Source organism: Molothrus aeneus, chromosome 2 (genome assembly GCF_037042795.1).
Source record: "Molothrus aeneus isolate 106 chromosome 2, BPBGC_Maene_1.0, whole genome shotgun sequence".
In the NCBI taxonomy this organism is placed as follows: domain Eukaryota; kingdom Metazoa; phylum Chordata; class Aves; order Passeriformes; family Icteridae; genus Molothrus; species Molothrus aeneus.
Genome location: NC_089647.1, coordinates 95,858,314 through 95,884,724, shown reverse-complemented (window position 1 = coordinate 95,884,724; position 26,411 = coordinate 95,858,314). Strand labels below are relative to the sequence as shown.

At 37.3% G+C, this 26,411-nt stretch overlaps 1 protein-coding gene across 4 annotated transcripts in view; it reads left to right on the top strand.

The window, feature by feature from the left end:
* The first annotated feature begins 372 nt into the window (after positions 1 to 372).
* The window catches only part of PNPLA4 (patatin like phospholipase domain containing 4), a 50,395-nt gene continuing 24,356 nt past the window's right edge, over positions 373 to 26,411 (top strand). Inside the window, exons 1-9 of one of the 4 annotated variants that reach the window (XM_066571621.1) lie at positions 373 to 510; positions 1,395 to 1,689; positions 2,414 to 2,540; positions 8,031 to 8,215; positions 13,492 to 13,586; positions 13,755 to 13,890; positions 17,121 to 17,186; positions 18,496 to 18,648; positions 19,886 to 19,967. In XM_066571621.1, the coding sequence (XP_066427718.1) occupies positions 1,528 to 1,689; positions 2,414 to 2,540; positions 8,031 to 8,215; positions 13,492 to 13,586; positions 13,755 to 13,890; positions 17,121 to 17,186; positions 18,496 to 18,648; positions 19,886 to 19,945 (984 nt within the window). In that variant the 5' untranslated portion in view covers positions 373 to 510; positions 1,395 to 1,527 and the 3' untranslated portion in view covers positions 19,946 to 19,967. Of the gene's footprint in view, positions 511 to 1,394; positions 1,690 to 2,413; positions 2,541 to 8,030; positions 8,216 to 13,491; positions 13,587 to 13,754; positions 13,891 to 17,120; positions 17,187 to 18,495; positions 18,649 to 19,885; positions 19,968 to 20,556; positions 21,406 to 26,411 lie in introns of those variants that run through there. The other 3 variants (XM_066571619.1, XM_066571620.1, XM_066571622.1) reach the window with 3 other exon arrangements.

Genomic DNA, 26,411 nt, shown 5'->3' with positions numbered 1-26,411 from the left:
ATCTTTATAATCTTTATTGCCCTGAGGCCACCTTGTCAGCAAAAGGAGGTTGTTACTCGGCGCGCCGCTCGGCACAAGGGCGGTGCTGAGGGTGCGGATACCGCCCACACTACAGCAGCAACAACCCCCGGAGCGGCCGGGCCCGCCCGCGCAGCCAGCGCCGCCGGCCGGGTGCCGAAGGCGGGGCGATGCCGCCTCACGGGCCGCGGGTCCCGGCCCCGCCGCTCCTCCCAGCGCTGCCGGGCCCGCGCTGCGCAGGCGCGCTCGGGGTCGGGGCTGGGCAGGGCCCGCCGTGACCTCCCGGTGCCGGGATCCGGCGCTGCCGCGGGGGCCGCTGCCGGGGAGGTGGGGCCGAGGCGGGCGCACTGCCGCCGGGCAGTGCCGCCGCTGCCTGGCGGAGGCCGCGTTAGCCCCCGGGCAGGCCTGCGGAGAGGCAGCGGGCGATCGGGACGGGGTTGAGGTGCCTGGCCTCTGGAGGGCCGTGTCCCGCCTAGGAATCGCCCGCTTGCTGTAAGTGTCCAAGGTTAGAAGGCGCAGTGGCTGCACTTTGGCGTTGCGCGCCCCGCGGTTGTCACTTCACGTTCTGTGTTTGCTAGCTTTAAAAAAAACTTGTCTCGCTGTTTCGGCTGTTTCGCTTGTTTGTTTTTGGTTGTTTGCGGAACAAAAGTGGAGGTAGGAAAAATCCAGACACACCACAGGCTTGATCTCATGGCGCACGAGCTGAAACAGAGCACTTTTAAGTCACTTCCCTGTTTGAGGTTAAGTTGGAAGTTGGCAGTGTTCCGCCGAGAACTCGCCGGCACAGGGTCACAATAGGGTTGTTTGCAGTGGTGGTCGGGCAGGAACTTGTTTTTCATCTGAACGAGCACAATTCCATACATTTTTCTTTATGGTCCAGGCTTGCACTGGGTGTGTGAGTAAGCCCTGTGCTATCTTAGTAACAGAGAAGATGACGAAGCTCGCCTTGTACCAGCCAGCATGCTGGAATGTCTCTTACTGGGATCTTGACAGCGGCACTTAGCTTTAGTGAACAAGTTGAAGTTGCTGGATCACTGCATCCACAGTTTTCAGCTGAGGTAGATGGAGCAGTGTATTCATGTTGTTAATCTTAAGGGAGTGTTTGTTCGTTTGGGGTTCTCTGTTATTAACAATTTTAGTTCTTCATGTCTGTGAAATGAACAATTGACTTTATAGTCGGTGGTGAACAACACGGTACCAGATGGGGGCTGGTGAGAGAGAGGAGCTACTGACTCTTCCACTGTCAAGTGAATCTGCGTTGATGCCTCTGTGTCTTCGGGTTGGTGGGTGTGAGAAAGGCCTTGTTACAATATCAGGACCTTGATGAGAGCCTTTCAGCTACTTCTTTTTTTTTTTTTGTACTGTCTTTTAAACAGGTTATGCTTAAAAGAAAGTTTCTGCTGAGTGCTTTTATGGCTTCGTTGGTAACTTCATAGTAAAACAGCTGTAAAACTGCGAGTATCTATTTGATTACCACATCATCTGGATCCAGAGATCACTTGTACTAAAATGTGGACTGCCAAAAAGCTTTGTAGTGCTCAAATACTGTTGCTCCAGATGAAAGAAGGCCACCTGTGTAGTTGCATGTTTCCCAAAACATGGCAGTTCTGGATTGGAATTCCAAGCATTTATTGCACTTTAAGAGTGCCACATAACAGAGTTAAATTCCAGGTAAGTATTTTTGTGATTATCTAAAGATATAACTGGTGTGCATAAATACAGGGATAAAATAATTTAGTTGAGACTCTGCAGAGCTAAGATTTTGATTTTGCAGCATTAATTATGAATTTAAGATGCCTTCAGTTTATCAAGGTAAAGGGGCAGGCAGCAATAAGTGCTGGAGTACCAGTGTTTCAGAGTAAATTTTTGAGTCTGATAGTTCTGAGTTGGGGAGAAACATTCACTTTCTTCAAACTGTACTCTAGATAGTAGTGCAGGATAACTGACAGGCTTATTAGTTAGTGACAATTGTTAAGAGGAATAGGACCAGAATTCTCTGAAAAATTACTTACAGGTTCAATGTTGCACAAGAGAGGGTAGAGAGCAAATGCATTGGTAAGGCAGGATAAAAAGAAGAGTTTGATTATAAAAGAATCTGTAGATGTAAATAAAAATAGTGGTAAAGGACACAAAATAAAGCTCATTTTCGATACTGGCATATCCAATCAGCAGTGTTTTTCAATATCTATTTAAATTCATCTTTAAAATATAAATTGCTGCAGACATAAGTTGTGGAACATTGAGGTTTGAACTCATTTGTGTTGGCTAAGCAATTGCAAAATTCATCTAGATGACTTAACAGTTACTGTCAAATAATGTCAAATACTATTACTGTCAAATAATATTGCTGTTATTTTTCTTTTTAATCTTAATATGTCTGACTCTCTGATTGCAGGTTTCCAAGGTAAATGATAAACAATCCGTAGTTGATAGAAAAATGGCGACTAGTGCAGAGGAAACCAATATAGCTGTTGGAAAAAGTCCCGGTGGAGTATGTGATGGAAGACAACATTCATTACAAGGTATTGAACCTTTTGCCACCCTCTTCTGGGGAAGTCAGACTTCCCTGCCCCTCTGTTGACATCTTAAGGGTCAAGGTCTAGAATCTTAATTTGAAAGTTTTGTATTATGTTATGTGTTTCTCTTTTTAGTTTTAAGGGGATTATATGCAAATGTTATAGTTTGCAAAGACTCACAATTTTCTTAAGGTTCTTAATGGCTGGTTAGATTATGTACTTATTATTTTTCTTCTTCAACTCTGAAGGCTGTGAATTGTTGTGCTAGTGCAATTTTTTCTCATTAGAAATGGAAAAACCAAACATTTCTGTGTCAGTGGTGATTTTTGATTCAGATAAGTTAGTAGTTACCTTTATGACCTTTATTTTAGCAGTGCTGTTGAGCTAAGCAGTTTTTTCTGTGACTCTGCTTGTTTTGTCACTCTTTGCTAATAACTTATCCTCAGATGTGCTGTTATGCATCATACATTTTAGCTCCTGTGCTTCAGGGTGCTTGGTCATTTGCATTCTATGTATATTTAGATTTTGTTTGTGAAGGTGTTCATGCTCAGTTGCTTTGGGCATTTTCAGCTTTTGTTTACAAATGGGATGACATGGAGGTGGTTATGACAGGTTAAGACACTGGGATGGTACAATGTTAATATAATTACATTGCTCAGGAAACAGCCCTATGAGAAACTGTTGTGCTATTTCATGTGCCTGACAATCAGGAAGACAGTAGCTTCCTCAGAAAGCTGTGTGGTACTGTATCATAATTTTTTTGTACAGCTTTGTCTTTTTACATACATTCCCTTGAAGGTTTGCATTACAAAATGGATGCAATACTGCTGAGTAAACAGAAATGCCCTGACCCCTCAGAGATTTTAAATCACCAGTGTGTTGTTTTCTTGCAGATGTGGTAATCTTTTAAAGGGAACCCTTCAGTTTATATTTTTTCCTGAATGCTCCTGCTTTATCTGCAAAATAATGAAACTGAACAGCCCCAGTGTTCTTCTTGTATATACATTTTCTTACACTTCTGTTTTTTCTCTTGTAGACAACAGAAGCATTTCTATCCCCTTGGCCAGTTGAAATCTTTATATTTTGAATTTTGCCAATCATGTAAGATCGCAACATTTTTTGAAAAGCAGTGGCAGAAGTGTTTGTTCTGTCCTGTTTATGTCATACATTATGTGTACTGTCTAGCTGAAATGTTCTTGTGCATCTTCAAGGTTCATTGAAACATCTTCTTAAGACATGCCAACATGACAACTTTGCGTTAATATCCTTAATAGGTGTTAATATCCTTAATAGTCACAATTTATGCTAAACTCTCTAAGAATATTTGTTTTGAAGTCTTGTGAAACAGGTGTTTCATACTATTTCTAAGATAGCAAGATTTCTGCTCTCTGCTGCAGCAGGTGAAGGAAGTGGTTTGTGTCCACATGTGACTATGCCCTATTTCTGTTAATCTGTAAGAAATTGTCAGGGAATAATCAAAACGTGTGCTTAATTAAATTTCTTTCTGCTTCCTCTATGGAGTTTTTATAATCATACTATACTTTTTTGATCAAAAAGGCAGGGATCTATCATATCATCAATGCAAAAGACATTTTTGAATCATGCTTTGACTGAAATACACCATTATAACTTGCAAATCGAGTGATGCCATGACATATTTGCAATAATTCTTTTTAAAGTGTCCAGTTTCTTATTGCTTTCCTTTCTGATTTTACAAGACATTAATCTAAAAAATGCTTTCTTACCTTTTCCTCTTATTCAGAGATTTGTTTGCAAGGTGAATCAGCATTGCTTAATTATATCTGTGGAGCAGTAGTTCCTTATGGAATCATGATTCTTATTTATCTGTTTCATCTTTGTCATCTGCATCCTTTGTAGGTTGAGTGCTTTTTTACAAATTTGTTGAAGAGGCCAAGCCTCAGTTCCACCCACTTTCCTGCAGGTGCATGCAGGATTGAAGATACTGATGTTCTGTTTCTTCTCTGTAATGCTGGGTATTTGCAGTACTCAACTGAGTTTAATATTCTGAACAAATGAAAGAAGACCTGATTGTTTCACCCAGCAACAGACAAATGCTAGGTATCACTTATGAGCTAAACATTGCAAGATTTTCAAGTTAAATCTTAGCACTGGGTAAAGCCCTGAGCAGCCAAATTGGATCTCATAGCTGACCATGTTTTAAACATAAGAGTGTTGGGCAAGAAGTCACTTGAATGATGTAGGATTTTTTTCCTACTCATTATTTACCTAATTAAAAGGTTTGATGGATATATATGCATACCCCATTTCTCAGTCATGAAACTAGATGTAACCAGTGGATCTGTTATTTGAGCATGAATGTCACCTGCCAATTTACATTTGCAGTGAGGAATTTTAAATTTTTTTTGTATATGACAAATACTTAATGTATACCTGGGGATTTATCCTAATTGATAGAAATGTAGTGTCTGGGTAACACAGCTATGCTATTGCTACTCTTAATTTGAGGTTCTCTTAGGGAATCTGTAAAACAATGTATTGTATGCCATCCAAATCCAGTGGGTCAAGTACTTCTGTTCACTAAAAGTAAAAAAGTTACCTTATTTTTACATTATATTAATTTAATCTTTTTGGACTTGAAATTAATCTACTCTTCAGAGTGTGAGACAAGCAGCATTCTTGAACTGTATTCTTTGACTTGAAATCTTAGCACTGTTTTTTCCTCTTGTGTGTTCTTCTCTCACTGAATCCTTATGTCAGTCAAGTAACTGATGTGAGTACTCATTCAATAATCTCTCTTTTTGTCTCTTGGGGAGGAATCAGAAATGTGTGGGATCTAAGTGGTAGGAAATTAACTTGCATGAAAGAATGAATGCCATGTGTCCAGACACTGAAAAGAGAATAGTGGTTACTCCCAGTAGCTGATAATTAGGTAGGACTAGAGCTTGTCTAAGGGACTACAATTTCTTCATCAAGGTGTCCAAGAGAAGGTATGGTTATCTGACTTTAATCAGATATGTTCTATAGTTTTTGATCTGAGATTTAAATAGATTCCTCAGTTCACATAACCTCCTTTTCTGTTCTTGCTTTAGAGAAAATGTACCAGGCCCTTCTTTACACAATGAAGTATGATTTTTCTTCCACATTTGTAGGGAATTTTTCTTTTGAAAAAAAGGCTTTTAATCTAAAGTTTTTTTTACTGTAACCACGCTTTAGATATTCTTTGTGGTTCTCTTTTTTTCTTTTTATTTGTGAACATTTAATTATTTTCCAGCAGAGAGAGATATTTTTTTGCAGTATTAGCCTAGTAAAAGGTTTAAATCTGTGTATACATGTACATAAGCATCCATATACTTATTTTGATTTACATAACCTTATTATCTTACACTTGCATTTCTTAGTTGCATTTCATGGTTCCTTTAGATGTAATTCTTTGTATTTGTGAACTTGTACTTTGCATACTTTTTGATGAATCTGCTATGTAAACATAATCTTTATTTCATATAGTGCTTCATATTAGAAGTGTCTTGATCTTGATATGTTTTGCATATAAATGGGAGTTGATTGTTCAATTCCTATGTAAGAATTCAGTTGCTTTAACCAGCTTTGCCTTTTTGTCAGAGTGGCCTGTGGTGCAAATGCATCTTTGCTCCTAATTTGTAGAAGGTTTGGAGTCAGCTGCAGCAGCTGGTTTAACTCCCAAGAGTTTAACTATCCTGAAAGGAAGCATATTGTGGTATCGTACTTCAAAGACTGTTTTAGTTTTCTTCCACTCTATTAAAAAAAACCAACAAAGTAGAGTTGTGTTTTTTATTTTCCTGTAGCATCTTGAGTAAAGTTTTTTACCTTCTATTCAGTACACGGACTTTTCTTTAAATTAAAAGATCCTTTTTTGCAAAAATAGTAAATCAGTTTATCACTTTCTTCATTCTAAATGTTTCTCTCTCCTATTGTCACAGCAAGAGCCAACATCTAGTACTTTCTATGAGTAAAAATGTGTTAGATTTGTTACAGGTGTTCCTACTTACAAGTGGGTCTGGAAGTGTTTCCATCACAGTTGATAAACTGTGTGTTTTAGCAGACTGACTGGTGCACCAAATATTCCCTGGCACTATGAGATGCTGTCTCATTAAAGTAGCAAACCTGGTCACATCATAAGGTCTGATTTTAATTCTCTGTAGGTAAAGCAGTTGAGTTTAGCATGTCTTCTTATCTAATGGTTCTGAAAGCTGTTTCTTCTCCTTATCTTTCCTGGCCTTCTCATTTCAGAGATGAAGAGGTATCTTTAACAAAAATGTGGTGCTGTGTATATTTGCCTGTCTTCATCAGGACTGATATAACAGTTTCTGTCTTTTATTACCATTCATATTGAGATAAACCCAAGTACAGTAGGGTGTTATTTTTAATTCAATACTAAGATAATGTGTACAATATCTCTTACATCTGTAAAATACAATCTGTGGAATATCTTGCTTTCGTTTGTAGTTATTTGCAGAAACAGAAGAGCTAATAAATTGCACAGCATTTTGTTTGTTTATTTAATTAACTATCCCTATTAATTTGAACTTATGCTTCCTATTTGTGGGGTTTTTTTGTTAAATTTAAATTTCTATCCTAGACACCTTTGGAGTGTGTGTGTGTGTGTTTTCCTACATTTAGTGCTTTGTATTTTGCTTTGGGTTTTTTTTATTCCTTCTTATTTTAATAGTAGCAAAAATATGCTTTTTGTTTTTCTTTTTTAAACTAGTAATTAGTTTAAAAATTTGTCTATTAATAATTCTAGTAAGCAGATGAGTTTCAAAGATGACAGAAAAAAATTCCTCTCTTAGAGAATTATAATGGATTCAAGGTTCTGCTTGTGTAAAGGGGAGTATGTTTATAGAATCATAGAATGCCCTGGGCTGTGGGGCACCTTAGAGATCATCTCATTCCAACTCCTGTGCCATGGGCAGGGACACCTCCCACTAGGCCAGGTTGCTCAGAGCTCCATCCAGCCTGGTCCTGAACAGTGCCAGAAATGGGGTATCCACAGCATCTCTGGACAACCTGTTCCAGTGCCTCACCACCCCCACAGTAAAGAATTCCTTCCTAATATCCAATCTTAGCTTTCTCTCAGTTTGAATCTGTTTTCCCAGTTCTTTCATACATAATGAGACAGTAACCAGCAGTTTTATAATTAATTTGATTTTTTGATCAAGGTGGCTAACAATGTTTGTTCTTTCAAGATATTTTTTAATAACTTTTGTGTAGCTGCTCTCTGACAAATCAGATGAAAGTATATATTTTTGATTTATTTAAAAAGGGACTTGTACTAGGGATTATTTTAGAGTTATTTTCAGTTTTGAAGATACTAAACGTAACTGCTGATTGTTTGATGTATTTAGTAATTAAAAGCTTTTACTGTTCTCAAATAACTTGTGGTTTTTTATATAATTAAAGTATTTTATGCAAAAAAATTAAATGTATATTGCAAGAGAAATTGCAAAAGACTGACTGTGTGGCACACTATTTCCACAGCCCAAATGAGACACATCAACCTGTCCTTTGCAGCTTGTGGCTTTCTGGGCATTTACCACTTGGGGGCAGCAGCTGCTTTCCACAGGCATGGTAAGAAGTTACTGAGAGATGTGAAAGCTTTTGCGGGAGCTTCTGCGGGATCTCTGGCTGCCACTGTCTTGTTAGCAGTGCCAGAAAATATAGAGGTAAATTAACAAACTCGTAGGTATAGGCCATGATAATTTTCAAAGGACATTTTTGTATATAATCATCTTCCATTAAGTTTATTAAAATGTTTTGTGTCTTGCTTTTTTTTGTCTTGTTACTTGCTAGGAACAGGACTCTTGTATCACGTTTTCATTAACCATATGTCTGACTCATGAGCAAAAATGTTAATGATAAAAATATTTCATATGAACCTTATATTTTAAGCTGTGTAAATATAAATCTCGTGTGTGAATCTTAATTTGTAAGCAACAGATATACTTTAATATACTAAAATGTATACTTAATGATGGTGCATTACAAAGTGAGTCATTGTTCTGTTAGTTACAGATAGGCTTTGCTAAGCAAGTGCATAGCACCACCCTTCTAACCTTTTCTGAAAGGAGGTGAAAATGGTAGATGGAGTGTGTCTTCATGAACAGCTCCCACCTGCTCAGATCTTTTTCTTGGTGCCTGTCCTCCACTGAACAGCATTAAAGGCTTTTGCATCTCCTTTAGACTCAGTGCAGCCCATACCTTAATACCATACCAGTGCAGCCAGTAGGATTAACCCTCACAGCAATCTGTTCTGACATACATCTGGATTGTGTCATCTCCAGAGATGCCCCTCCTTTCTCACAATGCATGTGGTGTCATGCAGAGACACCAAGGTTCTGTTCAGTGATTACAATGTTACAGATTCCATGGAGAGCATTAGGGGTTTTTTTTTGATGTCTGCTTGGAGAGCATTATGGGGTTTTTTGGTGACTGTTTGCTTGGATAGCATTAGGGTTTTTTTTGGTGTCTGTTTGCTTGGTTTTCCCCATAGGTTAAGGCTGCTTTGCCGTCCTGAACTGTCTCTAGTGACTTTGCCTTAATAAATGTAGAGGACCAGGATTGCCAAAATGTTAGTATTTCTTTACTATTGTGGTGGTTTGACAGGAAATATGTTTTCTGGGAAGCTGTGGTCAGGCCAATTGGTGCTCAGATTTTAATATTGGCACCTAACGTGGCCATTGGGACATTGGATCCGCCTCTGAGCACATAGGGTTAAAGCAGGGCTCTCCCCTGGGAGGCTCCCTTGGGTTCCGGTCAGGGAAAGGTTCAGAGCTGCCCTGCCCGGCTGCGGGCTGAGCGGGGCAGGGGCAGCCATGGGGCCGGGTGAGGTAGGCCCAGGGGCAGCCATGGGGCCGGGTGAGGTAGGCCCGGGGCAGCCATGGGGCCGGGTGAGGTAGGCCCAGGGGCAGCCATGGGGCCGGGTGAGGTAGGCCCAGGGGCAGCCATGGGGCCAGGTGAGGTAGGCCCAGGGGCAGCCATGCGGCCGGGTGAGGTAGGCCGGGCCCTGGACAGAAGGGAGGGGAAGGCCCCTGCAGGATGGAAGGATGGAGGAGCACTGAGAGGCATCGGGCAGCCACCCCCTCCCCCCCAGGAGAGACAGAGAGAGAGCCTGTGCCTGTGCTTGTGCCACCTTGAAATTTAATAGTGGCCGGCCAAGAAGGAAAAGGGGGGGCTGCAAGAAGGTGCCCGGCTGGGCAGCCGTGGGAGTTCTGGACAGAGCCTCAGATTTTTAACCCTTTTCATGGATGATGGAAACCTTACAAATGCTAATCCTCCTGGAGCTGAATGAGAAGAGAGATATAGATGAGGTAAGAGGAAATGGGCCACGAGAGAAATAGAAAAGAACTCAGGTGGAAGAGATGATGGAGTGGCTTTTGCTGGACTCTTTTTGTGTAGCCATGGACAGAACCATGTTCCTTGTGATACAGGGACTGCATTCTAGGGGGAGGCAATGCCTCAGGACCAAGAGGGTTCCATATGGGTACCCCTTGGCCCCAGGGAGTGAAAAATATGGGGGGGACAGATGTCCCAAAGTTGAGACTGTGCCTTTTTGGAGTGGGATGAAGCATCCTTAAAAGTCAACCCTAGAAGCAGCTCTGGTCCGTGTTCAGTGGTGAGAGCGCTGGACATGAAAGGAAGAGGTCACCATTGGCACAAGAAGGACTCCTTCTCCTCTTGATGAACTGAGGATTGAGTGTTCTGAAGGGTGGTGCCGGACTGAGAGTCGATGATTTGGGGGATGTATTGTATTGGGAATTTGGTGGGGAGGAGGAGATGTATTTGTGAAGTTTTCATTTTCTTTGTATGTTTCTTTTTTTTTCCTTTCCCTTGTAGTTTAGTTAATAATTTCTTTTTTCCTAAGTGGGAGCCTGCTTTGCTTGTTCCTGGTCACATCTCACAGCAGAAACCAGGAGAGAGTATTCTTATGGAGGCACTGGCATTGTGCCAGTGTCAAACCATGACAACTATTTTTAATTATTGTGGGAAAAACAGGCTGTTAGATTTTTCATCTAAGTTACACTTACGTTTTGCTCCAAGTAGCATTTGATAATTCCTCTAGGCCTTGCTTATTTCATTTCATGTGATTCAAATAATAGTCCCAGCAAAACCCCACTTTGCCACTGATCTTTCTGTTTGTTTGTTGGTTGTTCCTGCTGGGATATGAACTCAGCTTGCAGCATTGACTATACTTCTTTCAGCAGTTGGCTTTTCCCTGGCTTCTTTCTCCCATCCCACTCCCCTGCAAGCATTCTTTATATGACTTGATATTAGGCAAGTTCCTCTCTGTTGTGGGGAAAACCTCATTGTATTCTGTGCAGGCATTTCTCCCCTTCTGTCACCTCTGACTGGTAGTTCAGTTTCAAGTTTGCCCGGTATAATGTGTAACTCTGACTTTAATTTCCTCTGTGGTGGGCATGGCAGCCCTTTGTTAGCCCAAGGAAATTTTTCTGCTTATTGCAGACCCTGGGTATGAGCTCTTGTTCTCAGCCTGGTCCAACTTACAAAGATCTTTCTAAGTAAAAATATTAGAATAGTTTTTAGTTTTTGTTTGTGGAAGCTAAGTCTATATTACATTGAGTCTGTTATATTTTTCCTGGAAAATTTGTCATATTATTGTAAGCTAAACAAAGTTTCATGGACTTTCTAGCCCTTTCATTTTTTGTGTACTTTTTAGTTATTGTGTTACAGTGTTTAAATGGGAAATTGGGAGTTCTTTTATCAGTGGGGATAATTCAAATTCTCATGGAATTTAAGTAAGGGCAGTTTTCTGTACTGAATAGAATTAACTTTTCATATCAGGATAATTATATTATTATCTTTACTATGTTTCTAGCTTGAAATATTTTATATCCACAAATGTAGCTCCTAATCAGTTAATTATTTATTTCTTCCCTCCCCCACCTTCCCCCCCCCAGAGATGGCAATGTTAGGTAAGCCATAATTAGGACTTCCTGTATTTCCTAGTCTCAAAGCTGTAATGCAACCTGTCCTTATCTTGGAGAGAATGTAACATTGAAGATTTATTGTTTTGACTGTTGCTGTTGTAAGACAGTATCCAAATGTTTTTTGTCATGTATTGGATTTTTGTCACTGTTTGTAAAGGTGTGGGACTTGAGAATTCTAATTAGGCTTATTTAGTTATAGGTAAATAACTATTTATTTTAAAGTTACCTTGGTCATGTTTGATATCAAGTTTGCTTAACTCAATACAAGCAGTTGCAATTTCTAAACATGACCTCAGTCATTATTTAAAATGTAGATGTATTGTTTAAAGCTTCTAGCACTCAGATTCTAAAACAATTCATAACTGTAAGAAATTGTCCCTTTTGAGAGCAGGAATTGAGAGTCTGGGTACAGTACATTCTTAGAACTTGTAATATGGAAAGTAGTTTTCTGTCATTTCCCTCGTTTTGTACTCTTAGCTCCCCATAACTTTATTTAAGCATCTTAGATACAGAGATAGTAGTTCTGAGGTGCTTCTGTGTATGGTTTTGTGGATTTCTTTTGCATTTATAGAGAGAAGTGTCTGAATGTGCCTTAAGTATTTTAATTGGCTTTGAGCTGGCAATGGCACGTATCTCGTGGGGTAAAGGTGCAAATCTAACCAATGTGAAGCTAAGTAGAATAAATAATTGTTTCTTTAAGAGGTATGAACCTCTTAATTAACTTTTTGATGCATTTATTCAAAGGCCCTATCAAGAAAGTGGATGCAAGAACTACATTTCTGCCTTTTGCTTAGCTGAGTGCTTTGTCATACAAGTGGTGTGAGGAAGTTTAACTCCCTCAGTTAGCTAGCTCTGATCACATGTTAATCCTCACCCTACCTCCTTCCTTGTTTTTCTTTCAATGGGTTTTGTATTCTCCTCCTCTCTGGGATTCATTCATGTCTCTCCTTTTTTTTTCCCTTTACTTTTCTTAGTCATTCATTCACTGATTTTGTTACTAGCAACATATTTGTTCTTTATGCACAGACCCAATAATCCAGGAAACCTAAACTGTCTTTTATTCATGTGGTTATATGGGTGAATATGGGTGAATTTATAAAGTACCAATTCCAGAGGCTTGCATAAGATTGGATTTCGTTTTTTCCAAGTCCCTAAAATCATTAGAAAAGCCTGCATGAAAGAATAAGAAAAGGATTGCAAATATTGAATTGCAAGTATTAAGCACTTAGGATCATAATTCATTGTTTCAAAATGTTATGGTTAAAAATAAATTATACCAGTTCTTTTACTGTCCCTTTGGAATTCTTGTGACTCACACTTTGGGCTATTTTTTTTTTGCAGTCATTAATGCTGGGCATTTAAGCTTTTGTAAAAGGTTCTCTGTGCAGGAATCTCTTACCTGTTTTTCTGATGTGTATTTTCTTTCTATATCACCCATCAGAGTTTTCCATTCATTAAATACTACCATAGTATTTTATTAATTAAATATGTGTATTTGCTAGTACCCTGTTTTTTGCTTTAGTGAGAAGAAATTGTTGTAATTTTTATTTTTCTTACTGCTTATAAGCATCTTAAGGTACTTGTGTCTAGTTTAAGTTCTGAAGCAGACCTTAAAATAAAAGGTGGCTTTAGAGTTTGAACTAAATGATTGTTCTTGTAATGGCATGATCGAGGGAACTGATTATTTAGCAGTGGTAGTATAGAGAAAAATAGCTTTTAACTTTGCTTGATTGTTGGAGTGGTATCCTCAGAGTTCTTTTTTTTTTTTTTTTTCCATTAGGGATTTTTTTTTCCTTACAAATTAATCCTTAGGAAAGGATCAACATTTTGTTATGCATGTCTTGTTACAAACCAAGCACACATGGGAAAATCCTTCAGTTTGATCTAATAACTCTTTTATTAAAGCTTTAGCCTCTAGTATATTTTAGGTTCTGCAGTTGAACATGCTTCCCATCACTTAAACATCCTTAATGGTTATTGCTTTTCATTTCCAGAAATGTAAGCACTTTGCCTATGGATTTGCAGAGGAAGTCAGAAGATTGAACTTTGGTGCAGTAACGCCTGGTTATGATTTTATGAAAACACTTAGGTACCTATCTTAATGCTTCTCTAAGATCACTTTTGGGTTAGAAAGCTCTCCAAATGCAAATTGAGAGGGTGCATATTTCTGCTGTGCTGTGGGGTGCTCACCCCTAATGCATTTGCAAAGCTTTTAAATTATAGTGGTGAGTAATGCTGAGCTTTTTCTTTCCTCTAGGGAGGGCATAGAGTCTATTCTTCCTTCTGATGTTCATGAGATAGCTGAGAACCGGCTCTATGTGTCAGTCACCAACTCCAAGAGTGGGGAAAATCACTTGGTTTCAAATTTTGCCTCCAGGGAGGACCTCATTAAGGTAATCATGTTGAATGTGGCAGTTGTAAATAAAAACTCAGGGGTTTCTTCAAAGCTTGAGGGTATATTATCACTTGTACAGTAAAGTCACTGGTTTATTCAGGTAACCATGTCTGTTCCCAGGGGTGCTACAACCATAATATAAACAATGTTTTAAGCAGAATTTGATCCTATAGCTTCACAAGTTTTGCTAAAATTTATTTGGTGTTTGTGTTTCCTTCATTGGTTATTCAAGTTCTATCTTGTAGGCAAAGGGTTTCTAAAAGTAACAGGTAGCTAATTGTTGCGGTATATGAGAACACAGTAGAAAATCTCAAAATATTGTAAAAATGTGTGCATCTCTCACTTCACTGATATCATTGTTTCATCACAAAAGAAAGTAAAGGAAGTTTAAAAAAAATGGAACAATTCCTACAGATGCTTGTGGATACTTATAATGTAATGCTAAGTACAGTATATAAGCTGGAAAGTATATCTTTCACTGTCCTTCTCTTCATCTGAATGCCACATTTTAAATTTGGATCAGGATTGTATGTATAAGCTGATAAGAGATGGTAAGAGCAATTCAGATGCATGTGAAGCAGATGTTCTTTCTAGTAATTGATTGTATCTTAGTGGAAGACATAATAAGATGTATCAGAATAAAGGAGGAAATTGTATAAGAAGGAATTTCTTCTTTCTATAACCTTGTGGATGCTTCGAGTAAATTCTTTTTAGTTACCATTTAAAAAAAATGACACATTACAAAACCTCAAAGTATGCATTGGGAGTTTGCCTATAAAGTATATTTTTTTAAATTTTGACCCTATTATATTCTACATGAACAGTCCTCAAAATTTACAGGGCTTTATCATGCAAATATAATTATGTGAAGAGTTTATCTCAAGTTATGCACTGTTGTTTCTAGCTATAGTATGCAATGGTAGCAAGCATGGAGATTTTTATTCTTATGTGCTTTTGCAGTGAAATTTTCTAACCTGGAGACAATCAGAAGCATCAGGATGACCTTGGAAATATGTACATTTTACTAGTATTTCAATAGTTTTTTTCATTGATTTAGCCATTGCTGTTCTACTCTTTTGTTCTCAATGATAGCAGTAGGGTGGGTTGGAATAATAGTAATAAAATTACACATAACTGCTCATTGGAATATATTCATATTGTCTGATCTTTCAGTCCAGCTCCTAATACCTGTTTTTGTGCGCACCTTCAACTCTGCTTGTATCATGAGTGCAGCTCTCTTGAGTGCTGGTGGCTGTTACAGGAGCAGGGAGGGTAGAGCTTTTTAGGTTATTTTATTGTATCATGCCTAGGCATGACCTACAGCCAAGGCATGGATAAAGGTATTGCTGGGCAGATTGTTCTATAAGCAGCAAAACATCTGTACCCCCTGCCAGAAATCGTTCAACTTCAGTGCTTAACAACCAAGCCTTACGGTTCCAAAGTTTTTCATAATTGCTAAACTGAATGAGTGTTGCTACAATGTTGAGCTTTTCTCTTTTTTTGCTATTCCCTGTGGACTTGGAAAGACAGGTAATAATCTCCCATTTTTGAACTAGTCTTCCATATGTGAAGACAATCATCTTGTATCAGCATTTGTAGACTTGCAGTTCTTAAACTGGAGGTGAGGGGGAGGAGAGGCACAATTTGTGTGTTTGTGGGGGAGCAAGGCACAGAACACTGGTATATTTAGTTTGGGAAAGTAAGGTAGTGCCTAAAAGTCTACACTGGTCTGTTAGTGGTAGGAAATACTGAGAGTGTTTGTTCATCAAACTTGTCCTGCCTCTCCTCAGTAAGGAGATCTCAGTGACTTTATAAGAAGAGCAACTGCTTTCTTCAGTCCTCTTGAAAAGAACTCAGAGTTTGCAGGAGTCACCTGGTTTTGACTCCATTCACTAAATCTTTTTTCTGCATTTCTTTTAGTTTAGAAGGGCCAAAGTCAATGAGATGGAGTTGAGGAAAAGAGGAGAAAAGGTGCAGGGCTGGGGAAGAGGCTGATGTTGGGAACTTGGAAATCTTGTTTTAGACTTTTGTGAGCAAAAGGCCTGTTTGGTAGAGAAATAGCTGCAGTTTCACTTTAGAAAACTGAGAGAGCCTTTTTATCTGAGCTCAGACAAAGCTCTACATCACTAGGAAGAGGAATAGGCAGGAAAACTGTTCTCAGAGTGGAAGTTAAAGACTTCATATACATATACAGTCTTTATTAAAACTTGTTAGGGGAACAGAAGGGCTTAATACTAAAATAGCTTAAATTTTGTAAAAGTAAATCTTAAGTTCAGCCAAAAAAGACATTTTCTTTCATAATCTCTATGGATTGTGATTTTTTTTTTCTGCACCTGTTCATCTTTCACACAGTGCATGCACCAGTTTGTGACCTGCTTCTGTTCCCCATACTGGTCATCAGTGCCACCACACAAGTGTATGCATATCCACCCTATTTAGCTGGGTGAATGATAAATTCAGAATGAAAAATTCTGACATACTACACTTTGTCCATGTATTTACTTTTCTCCTGGAAATGCTGTATGCTGATTGCTTATATATGTATGGGTGGATACACAGGTATAGAGATACCCACACTCTCTCAGAGGTATTGCTATGAATGGATAGAAAGGTATATTTGTTTGGACAGCTGTACATGAGATAAGAGGTGTCCTGGTCTAAAATAAAAATTCAGGAATGGCTATAAAAAGCAATGAAGCCTTACAGTAGGGGAAGTAGTAGTTTGTTAATATTTGAATGTATAAATACAAACATTGGTAAAGGTATACAGATGTGAATTTCCAGGATGTTCATGGTATTATTGAAACTTTGAAAGTCTGACTAGAAAAGTAAACACTATTTTAATATGCCAACAGAATTACTTGGTTGGCTTCTTCTTTGAAAATAAACTGGTTTTTTTCCATCATACGCATATTTAATTTCTTGAAAACCACACATTACTTCACATTGTGCAAAACTAAGTTGAATCTACTCTTAAATCACATTAATAATTGAGTTAGTTTTTGATATTTTGTTTTGACAGTTATCACTGTGAAGTCTTAAAAAAATCAAACCCTATTGAATAATTTTAATCACATTTTGACATACCACAACAAGAAGACATTTTGAGATTACAGTGGATTTATGTAAAACTAATATATTGACTGGTAAATATGCATGGAAATATGTATTAGTTCTAAATTACTTTGTCTTTTTTTTTTTCTATTCTTTTTGCTTTCTTCCCTCTAGGTCCTGCTAGCAAGTAGTTTTATACCAGTGTATGCAGGAATTAAGCCAGTGGAATTTAAAGGACAGGTAATTTTTCATGAGTTACGAACTTTCTTTTTAAATATTTTTCATTTATGATGTAGTTATTTAATCTTAAGGGAAAACAACTTCAATACTATATTTTGTATTTCTTATAAGAAAACGTTTTTACAGTTGTCTTTACTCAATCTAGCTCCTACAACTTTTTCATTTTTCTTACATAAATATATGAACACTTTAAGAATAATTTTAAAAGCATGGAAATGGCTATTTCTTCATATGAGAAATAGATGATATTTCGGTTCCCCATTCATAGAAATGACGCCTCCAGAGCCTTTATAACCTTCACAGGCCCCACTGTCAAAAGCCCCAGAAGATCAAGTATTTGCTGCTAGCTAGGCAGTAATTACATCAGAAAGCTTGTCAGCTTTATAATTACAGATACAGCAACACATATCAGCTGATCAGTGTGATGCATCTGGTCAACAGACCTCATGGATGATGGCAGTGAATCCATTTAGCCGGCAGACCTGTGTTGAAATTTGGGCTATGCCTGTAACACAGGAAGAAATAGGAAGGTATAAATATTATATATAAATATATATAAATAATTTTTATATATATAATATTTATATTTATATAAAATATATTTATTTATAAATATAATACCAAGAGATATCACAGCTGTCCTGTTTATATTGGAATGGAGTTCGGCCCCTAGATCTCATTCTTCACTATGCTCAACTCCTGCAGCAGGATTAGGTCTGCTCCCTCTTATGTCATAGTTGTTCAGCTCCTTCCCACGTTTACCTTCCACTTTCCAGCTACTGCTGTCTTGTGTAGTGTATGTAAGAAGAAATGAGGCTCTGGAAGAAAAGTCACAGAAGAGGAGAGGAGTCATTTGTGGTTTAGCTTCTGCAGTCAGAATACCTGCACGTACAGATTGAACAGCTCCTGTTGTCAATCAGAATAATGTTCTAGAAGAGTATATGTTATCTAATTAATATCTGATAGATTATGTGTAGTATTAACAGTCTTGTCTTTACATGTATGCATTGAGAAAAATTCTATATGGGGCATTTTATTTTTTAATTAACTAAAAAGTCTTAAGAGTACCTTGGTGACTACCTTACACCAAATTTGTACATTATGTTAAATGCTCATTGATTCAAATCTCTGTGTGTACATTGTCAGTTCCTTGGTATTTGACTCATACTGAAGCTTTTTCATTGTATTCTTCGTGGGAAACTTGTAAGTTTTCTTGAGAGTGACGGAGGGAGGGTCAATAAGGGTAAAGTATTGCATTGTGATCATACTGTACTGGTGTTACTTTGAAAATATTTCTGTTTTCCAATAGAAGTGGGTTGATGGTGGCCTTACCAATGGCCTTCCTATCTTGCCTGTTGGAAGAACGGTGACAATTTCCCCTTTCAGCGGTCGATTAGATGTCTGTCCACAAGATAAAGGGCGTGTGGACCTGTATGTTAAATTAGCAAAACAAGATATGATGGTAAGTTGCTTGTTTATTAACTTAAAAACACTAAAAAGTATTTCTGCTGTTGTGTTCATATTTAAGTGTTTATTTTGTGCTCATATATCAGCTTATATAAAGTTTTGGCATTTTCTGTTTTGCAAATGGAGGTTAAACCTTTTCTTAAACACGAGGAAAGGAGAATGTAGAAGAAAGAAGAAAGTTTGAAAAGCACTGATCTGGTACAAAATTGAGCAAATTATATCAGGCTGTTCAGTGTAAATAAGACTAGGTTTGCTTTACGTATCAGGTAAAGATATGTAAAGATGTTTATAGAAAAAATAAAGTGGAATACCTCAGGAGAGGACAGCTGCAGAACATTTCCTCATACTTACTGAAATCAGTTGCTCTAACTGAATTTAAAATGCAGGTTTAAGTTGTACATTTAAAATTGTATATGCAGTGACTTGTCACTGCATTGCACAAGAGAACTTGTGAACATTTGTGACTACAGTGCATTTCCAGAAGCTTATATGAAATACAGTGCATTTCCAGAACTTATAAGTTGCAGAAACATTTCTGTATATTGAAATATGAGACTGATTTTTATTGCCTCCTTTTCATTATTTTCATTTCCGTGTTTGCAACCTTTGTCTCACAAACCTTAACCACGGTTTTGCTTTTTTCAACATGCTGAAAGAAAATATTGAATAGTGATAGACCTAGTGGTCAACAATATTCCATTAGAAAGAAAGATTAACAATAATAATTAGTTTAAAACTTTCTTTCTAGGCAGTTTGTAATGTTTTCTTAATTTTACTAAAATTAGTGTTATGTAATGCCTTTCTCAATTGGACCAGTTTTTGAATCTTTATAATATTTCACAGAGAGATATTAAGCATGGTAGTACTTGGTAAAGATCATAAAATATGAAATTATTGGTTTCATGTATCTTGGAAGTATATGCAATTATTGTATATTTCTTGGTTGTCTTTTGTATCTAGAGGATGAAAAATGAGTTGGTGATTAGTTTAGTTTAGAGACAGAAAATTAATTGTACAGTTACATTGCTTCTGGGGTAATGTGCAAACTTGTGCAGAATCCCAGGCAACATTTAAAACTATTCAAATTGAAGGACTTCTGTTTTAGGGCTGTAAAAATGATGACTAAGAACAATTTCATTTCAGCAGTATTGTAATCTGCATAAATTGAAAGTTGTACATCTTCATATATCTATATTTGAATATGAATAGTTTTCTGTCTCTCCATCTCCTAGTGTCAGAATTTGAATAATTGCTTACTTCAAATAATGAAGATGATTCTGATATTTTTTTGAAAAATTGTATATAATAATGTGGGTAAGTATTAATTATATAAAGAAATTGTTCAGTACATTATTAAATATAATTATGTCTTTAGTTTGTTGTAAACAATTTAATAAAATCTCTATTCAAGAATAATGCTCCAAAATCCTTTTACATTATCAGAGTGACCACTTAAGATGCTGAGTAGTTCTTAATTTGTTGATAGCAGAAGCTACATTTGTACTCATAAGTTGCAACATTGCCTGGGAATGTTCCCAAGAATGTGCTTGTTTGCACTAGTAAGTTGTCAAAATATTTCCTTGCACAAGTTTAACATGTGCCAGCTACCACTCTGTGAGACAGTTTCGGGAGTGTTTCCAAAGCTAAAGTGTTTCAGAAACTTTGGACAGTTTTACAGGCAGCCAGTCTGTCTTGGATGCTGCGAGCTTGATTCTGTGTGTGAGCACTGGTGCCAGTCTGTCCTGGCACTCAGCAGTGACCCTGGACGTGGTTAATTCCTGGTGGAGACACAGCCATGCCAGTCTTTCCATTTTACATTTGCTCCATGAAACAGATGACTGTACAGTCACATCAGGATAAGTTGCATTAATAAACTAATTTACAGCTTCTTGCTCTGTTGCAGCTGTCTCTGGCCAACCTAGTAAGGCTTAATCAAGCTTTGTTCCCACCAGACCAGGAGAAAATGGAAGCGTTGTACCAAAATGGCTTTGATGATGCTGTACGCTTTTTATTGAAAGAAAACTGGTTTGAGTAGACAGTTCACAGAAAATTAGCAAAACATGAGGGATGTCAAAACACACCTACAGGCATCCTAGAGAATCTCAGGGATTGCTGCCCCAGTTCCTGTTCATGAAAATAAACATCCCAATGGATTTGGATCTGCTTCTGCTGAGAAAGTATCAGTTGCACTCCATGGAGCTGTGTAAACATGTCAGAACAGGAGCTGGAGGAGCTGGACGTGCCTGGTGGATGTCTTGTTTTGAGGAGGTTCCACTTAGATTATTTTTGCTTCAGCTGGGGACTTGAGTGTGGGATTTGTAAAAAGCTTGTAAAAAGTGTCATAATTACAGAAATTTGGAAAGGTCTTTTTCAGTGTTATTTGAGAGGAGAATTGATGTTATATAATGAAAAACTACCATCTGTATTATTCAAATAACAGAATTCTGTGTATTAGTTCTGCATATTAATTGGATGCTCACATTGTTATTGAACTAAAATGTAACTTGCACTGTTCCAAAGGTCTTGAAAATTAAGTACTAGACACAAGAGGATAAAACATTTGCACTCTTATATATTTTTTCACTTTAAAAGTTCTTCCTTCAGTGAATGTCTTCTTTTAAAATTTTAAATACTACCTGAAATTTTTTAGCAGAAATGTGATATAAAAATAACTTATAAAGAAAGGTGTAAAAATTGTTATATTTATTGTTTTCTCCCTCTGCCAAAACTGAATAAATATATTTTCTTGAAACTTCTGTCAAGAGTTTATTTACAAGTGTCTTGGAATGCTGTAATGATCTGATTATCTACTCTCAATCTGCTGGAGAGCAGTTGATGAGAGTCAGTTGGTAATGAACTCAGATTCACATACCTTATTATTTTAACATTCGTGTTGTATTGACTACCTTAAGTTTAGGACTTCCTGTCTCAATGCCCAAATGCTAGAATCTGCAACTGTTTATGTAAAAGCAAAGCATGTTCGGTTTATAAGTGTGGAGCTTAAGTTGATTTATAAAGTTAAAAAAAAATTAAAATTGGAGGTTCAAGCATGTATGAAATTTAGAATTTCTAAAAACTGAAAAACCTGTGGCTAAGAAAAAAAAACTTTTAAAGCTTTTGAAAGCCTATTCAGCAAGTAAACACCAGATTTATATGTGCAGGGATTTAATTATTTTATTATTGTTTTTGATAATAAAAAAATAAAGACTGATGTGAAGCACTCATTTTAGAACAGCATGAGTGAGGTTCTGTATACAGTGATAGTGATATACAGAATAGTTTGCGTGACTTACAGGCCTTAGGATAGCATTTTTTGCATGTAAAACTGAAAGAAGCTACCTTTGTAACCTGTGCCTTGCCCACCTGCATTCTCACTTGTACAGAGGATAGCTTCCATCATGAATTGCAGTAGTAGATAATGCTATAACAATTCTCTTCTTTCATGCTGATTTGCTGTGGTCAAAGTCTCTGATTCAATGGTAATAACTGTCCTGGAATTCTGGTGAAATCTTGAAACAACTCATTTTCACTTAGAGAAGCTGAGATATCTAACAAGATCAGAGACTCTTAGATTTTTTTTTTCTGTTTACAATAGTTGTATTCTTCAAGGAGTGAATATGATCCTTTTTGAATGGAGAAAGTTCAGGGGGTTTTTACCGCTTTTTAAGTTCTTCAGTTGATACAGATCTTTCCTAGTGAACTATCCTGAGTAATATGTGGAATTTTCAGTTAGAATATCAAAGTCAGATGTGCTGAAAAAGGATCCTTGCCACCTTATTTTTCTCACAAATGCCTAAGATTAGATAGTCCTCTTTACCGGCTCCTAAATAGGTGGAGTTGAAAATCAGTTAGTGACCTCTTTGTCAAAATAAACCCCAATGAAGTAACTGGCTTTTTAATTTCAAGAATACTTCCTAGATAGATTCTGTTGCTTCTCTTCTTTGAGATGTGTTTTAGGTGTAGTCTTTGTGTGGCTGAAGGTGAAACCTACACTCAACAGAATTTTGTCTTCTGATGGACTTGCTATGCAAATAGGCTGCATAACTATTTAAAAAATGTTACTAATACCTTAAAAAGCTGAAGGAGATGAAATGTACAGAAATCCATACTGATTTTGTACCATGATGTTGTTGATAAGCGTTGCAATGAAGATGATTGCATACAATACTTATAATTTAAATAGAAGGTTCCATTTTTGCTGAAACCTTAGTAGTTCTGCTGGCTGTGTTGTCTGGGAAACCAGTGTTTTGGGTTGTTTGTTTTTTTGATTCAGATTTTCTGAATTCTTTTGAAAATCATTAGTGCAAGCACAGTCAAAACTAGAAGATGAGACAGTCTAATGTAATATTTTCTCATGAGAATGAAAATACTTTTTATTACAAAGCACATGTTCGTATCTGTGCTGATATTTCTTCAGATTATGCTCGGGATATGCTAAGGTACATTTTTGTTTCTATATATTCTGAAGTATGTTTAAAGAGGTAGGACATACAAATCCTAAGAAACTGTTTTATTCTTGGATTTCATAGTTTTCCATATTTCAGAAATGCAATGCTTCTATATTTTCTAAGACCTCTGTTTTCCTAAAAGACTCTGGACTCTGAACTCTGCTCTGACCTTGAAAACTTTGGTCACCTTTGTTGATGTGTAGAGATTGGAAATGAAGATCACAATATAAATATACAAGCTAATTTGTTAGTTAATACAAATAGCAATTTGCTGGGAGTACTAAGCCAAGCAGTAATGCTCATCATCCAGACGTAGGTACATCCATGGATATCTGATGCCTGGACTGGTATTTTATTTCTTCAAGAGCAGTTTTTCATATGCATATCAATACTCATTGTTCCTCCTATCTCACTCGTCTTATGAACATTAATTTCAATCCTTTTTTTCCATTTTCTTTCATTTCTCTAGGGAAACTATATCGCATGCATGCTATTATATACATTTTTCTGGAGTCCAATGAAGTGTTTTCTGCCCAGTTTTCCACAGAATATATCTTGAAATTTGTAATTACTGTTAAAGTCAGGCTGAGGGTGTGTTAAATAATCCTTAATACCATATGAAGTCATTGGAAGTTACTGTTTCAATTACTATTTTCCTTTAGCTTATCTGCATGTTTCCTACGAAAGAATATTTTTAAGTGATTTGAAGGTAAACTTGAGTCCTACTAAAAGTATCAGGAATTCTGTCTCCTTCAGTCCCTGGAGGGCTGAGACTCACTCCATGGTTCAGATACTGGGTCATGAACTTGAGGTTCTGTTTTAAGTCATCTGTAACTGAAGATATACTCACAGTCCAGAGGGGTCTGGGCAGGCTGCAGAATTGGACTGAAGAGCATCTCTCAGGTTTGTCAAAGAAACGGGCAAATTCCTGCTTCTGCTTTGCACAGATGGACCCTAAGGGGTACTGAGGGACAACAAAAAGACCATGAGCCAGCAATATGCTTTCATGGCAGGGGATCCAACAGCATCCTGCCCTGCATCAGGCAGAGCACTGCCAGCAGTACAAGGATGAGGGTCCTTCCTGTGGACTTGGAAGATGCTGGACCAGATCTGGAATGCATTCTCCAGTTCTGGGTTCCCCAGGATAGGAATACTATGGACTTTCTGGAGGGAGTCATCTGCAAGCCCAAGCCATTGTGCATCCTGGAGAAGGATCAGGGGAATCTTATCAATTAGTATAAATACCTGTGGATGGCAGAGCCAGGCTCTGTTCAGTGGTGCCCAGGGACAGTATCAGAGGCTACACGAAACACAAGAGGGTCCATCACAATATCAAGAAAGTCTCCTTCCTGGGAGTTACTCAAAAGCCATCTGGACAAGGTCTTGGCCAACCTTTTCTGTCTTGAGTAGGGGTGTTAGAATATATGATCTTCAGAGGTCCCCTCTAACCACTGGTTCTGTGATTCTTTGACTTACTGCTGTCCATTTAAATTTCATATAAATACTAATGTTCTTAACACCATGCATTCTTATATATTTCTATGCATTTTTAAAAAAACATACATTTAAAAAAAAACGATATTTCATACATGTAATATTAAGAATTTGTGTTCTAAATTCATTCTGAATTTGGTCCTGATGTTTCATTCTGTGGTAGACTTCCATAAAAATCCATGATGTTGCTGACTGGAACATAACAAGTCATGTCTTTGCTGTTGGTGTCAGGTGATAGAGCCTATTACATATTAAATTTTTTCAGTTCCCCAGAATTTGCTGAATATTTAACCTTTCAGAGTGGAAGTTTATGTCCAACTTCTTTCGAAGCAACTTCCAGCTGTTTCTGAGAAGCATGTGAAAAACTGCAGAAATCATACTGACCTTCATTTGAAGGGCCTTCATTTGATCAGGAGTGGAGGCAGTGTTATCAAGTGTAAAGAAAAGAGCCCAATTGAGGTATATGAGTTATCTGAATTAGAGGCTTTTTAAATGCACCTCTTAGATGTGTGCTGGATTATGTATGAACTCTTGTTGGTTTGTGTATTTGGAGATGACTGGTTCAGTGACTGCTGCCCTCAGTTCTTTTCTTCAAGGAACTGCATCTGTGGCTCAGACAGACTTCACACCTCACATCTAAAATGATGGAATGGCTATGTCTGTCCTTAAAGCTCTATGTTGAATATATAAACATTCAGTGTATTTAACCCCTTAATATTTAACCCAATTTATTTTTTTACCTTTAAAATTTAAACATTACGCATGTGTTATATGCAATAAGCATTTCATTTTTAAAAGAGTTTCAAAATAAGAAATCTGAAGTGCTTCTGAAGAGATAAGTTTTGCTGGAAGAGAAATTAACTACATATTTACATCCACAATTAAAATTTGGTTTACTGATTCTGGAAGCCTGAATATGTATGACTGCAAATGGAGTCAGTTCCCAGTTTAGACAGAGAAGGAGGGAAAACCATTGTTTACTTCCCAATATCCAAAAAATAGCAATCATAATTTTTAAAAAGAAACTTCATGGTTGTTCTTCTCTATCTGAATGCTTGCAGTTGATCCCTCTGAAAGTCACATCTCACTTTGTCTAAGATGGTAGCCAGCACTTTTACCAAAAGGAAACAAATGCAGAGATAAATTTCTTAAAATTATGTGTCATTTTTAATGTTACAGAAAGGAAGAATTTCAGAAAATAAAGCTAGTGATGAAGCTGAATCCAGTGAGCAGCATGTATCAGTTCTTAAAGCATAAAGTATAAGGTTGTAACCTCTTATTTTATTCTATGAAGTTTCCTTTCACATATTTACAATTGCAAGCAATTTTGAAGCACAGTATTCAGCTTGCAGTATTTGACTGAAAAAAATTCATTTCCTTCAAGTCACGCATACTTAACAATGTCGACTGCATTTCCTCAAGTACATGCAAATTATGATAATCTCTTTCTATGCATCCAAGTTATATTATTTCCTTAGATTCCACAAGTATTCTAAGCACTTTAAGTTTAAAATACACATTTTTTATCCCAATAATTTCTCTGACGTTCCCAGATATGGCAGTAAACCCTACAGCAGTATACCATGTAGCCTACCTGTCAAGATTATTTTGGTAATTAATATTTCTTAAAAAAACATATAAGCTATGACTTTTAAAACAACGTTAGGCATTTTAATTTGGATGAAAATGTGCATTACAAGATGGCATAGCTGGCTAAATATCTAAGAGTAGAAGGAATTGCCGGGATTTGTTAATGCGGGGGATATGAAAGGAGTTAGAAATAATGCCAGACAGTGCCCTGGGAGCGTGTGAGGTA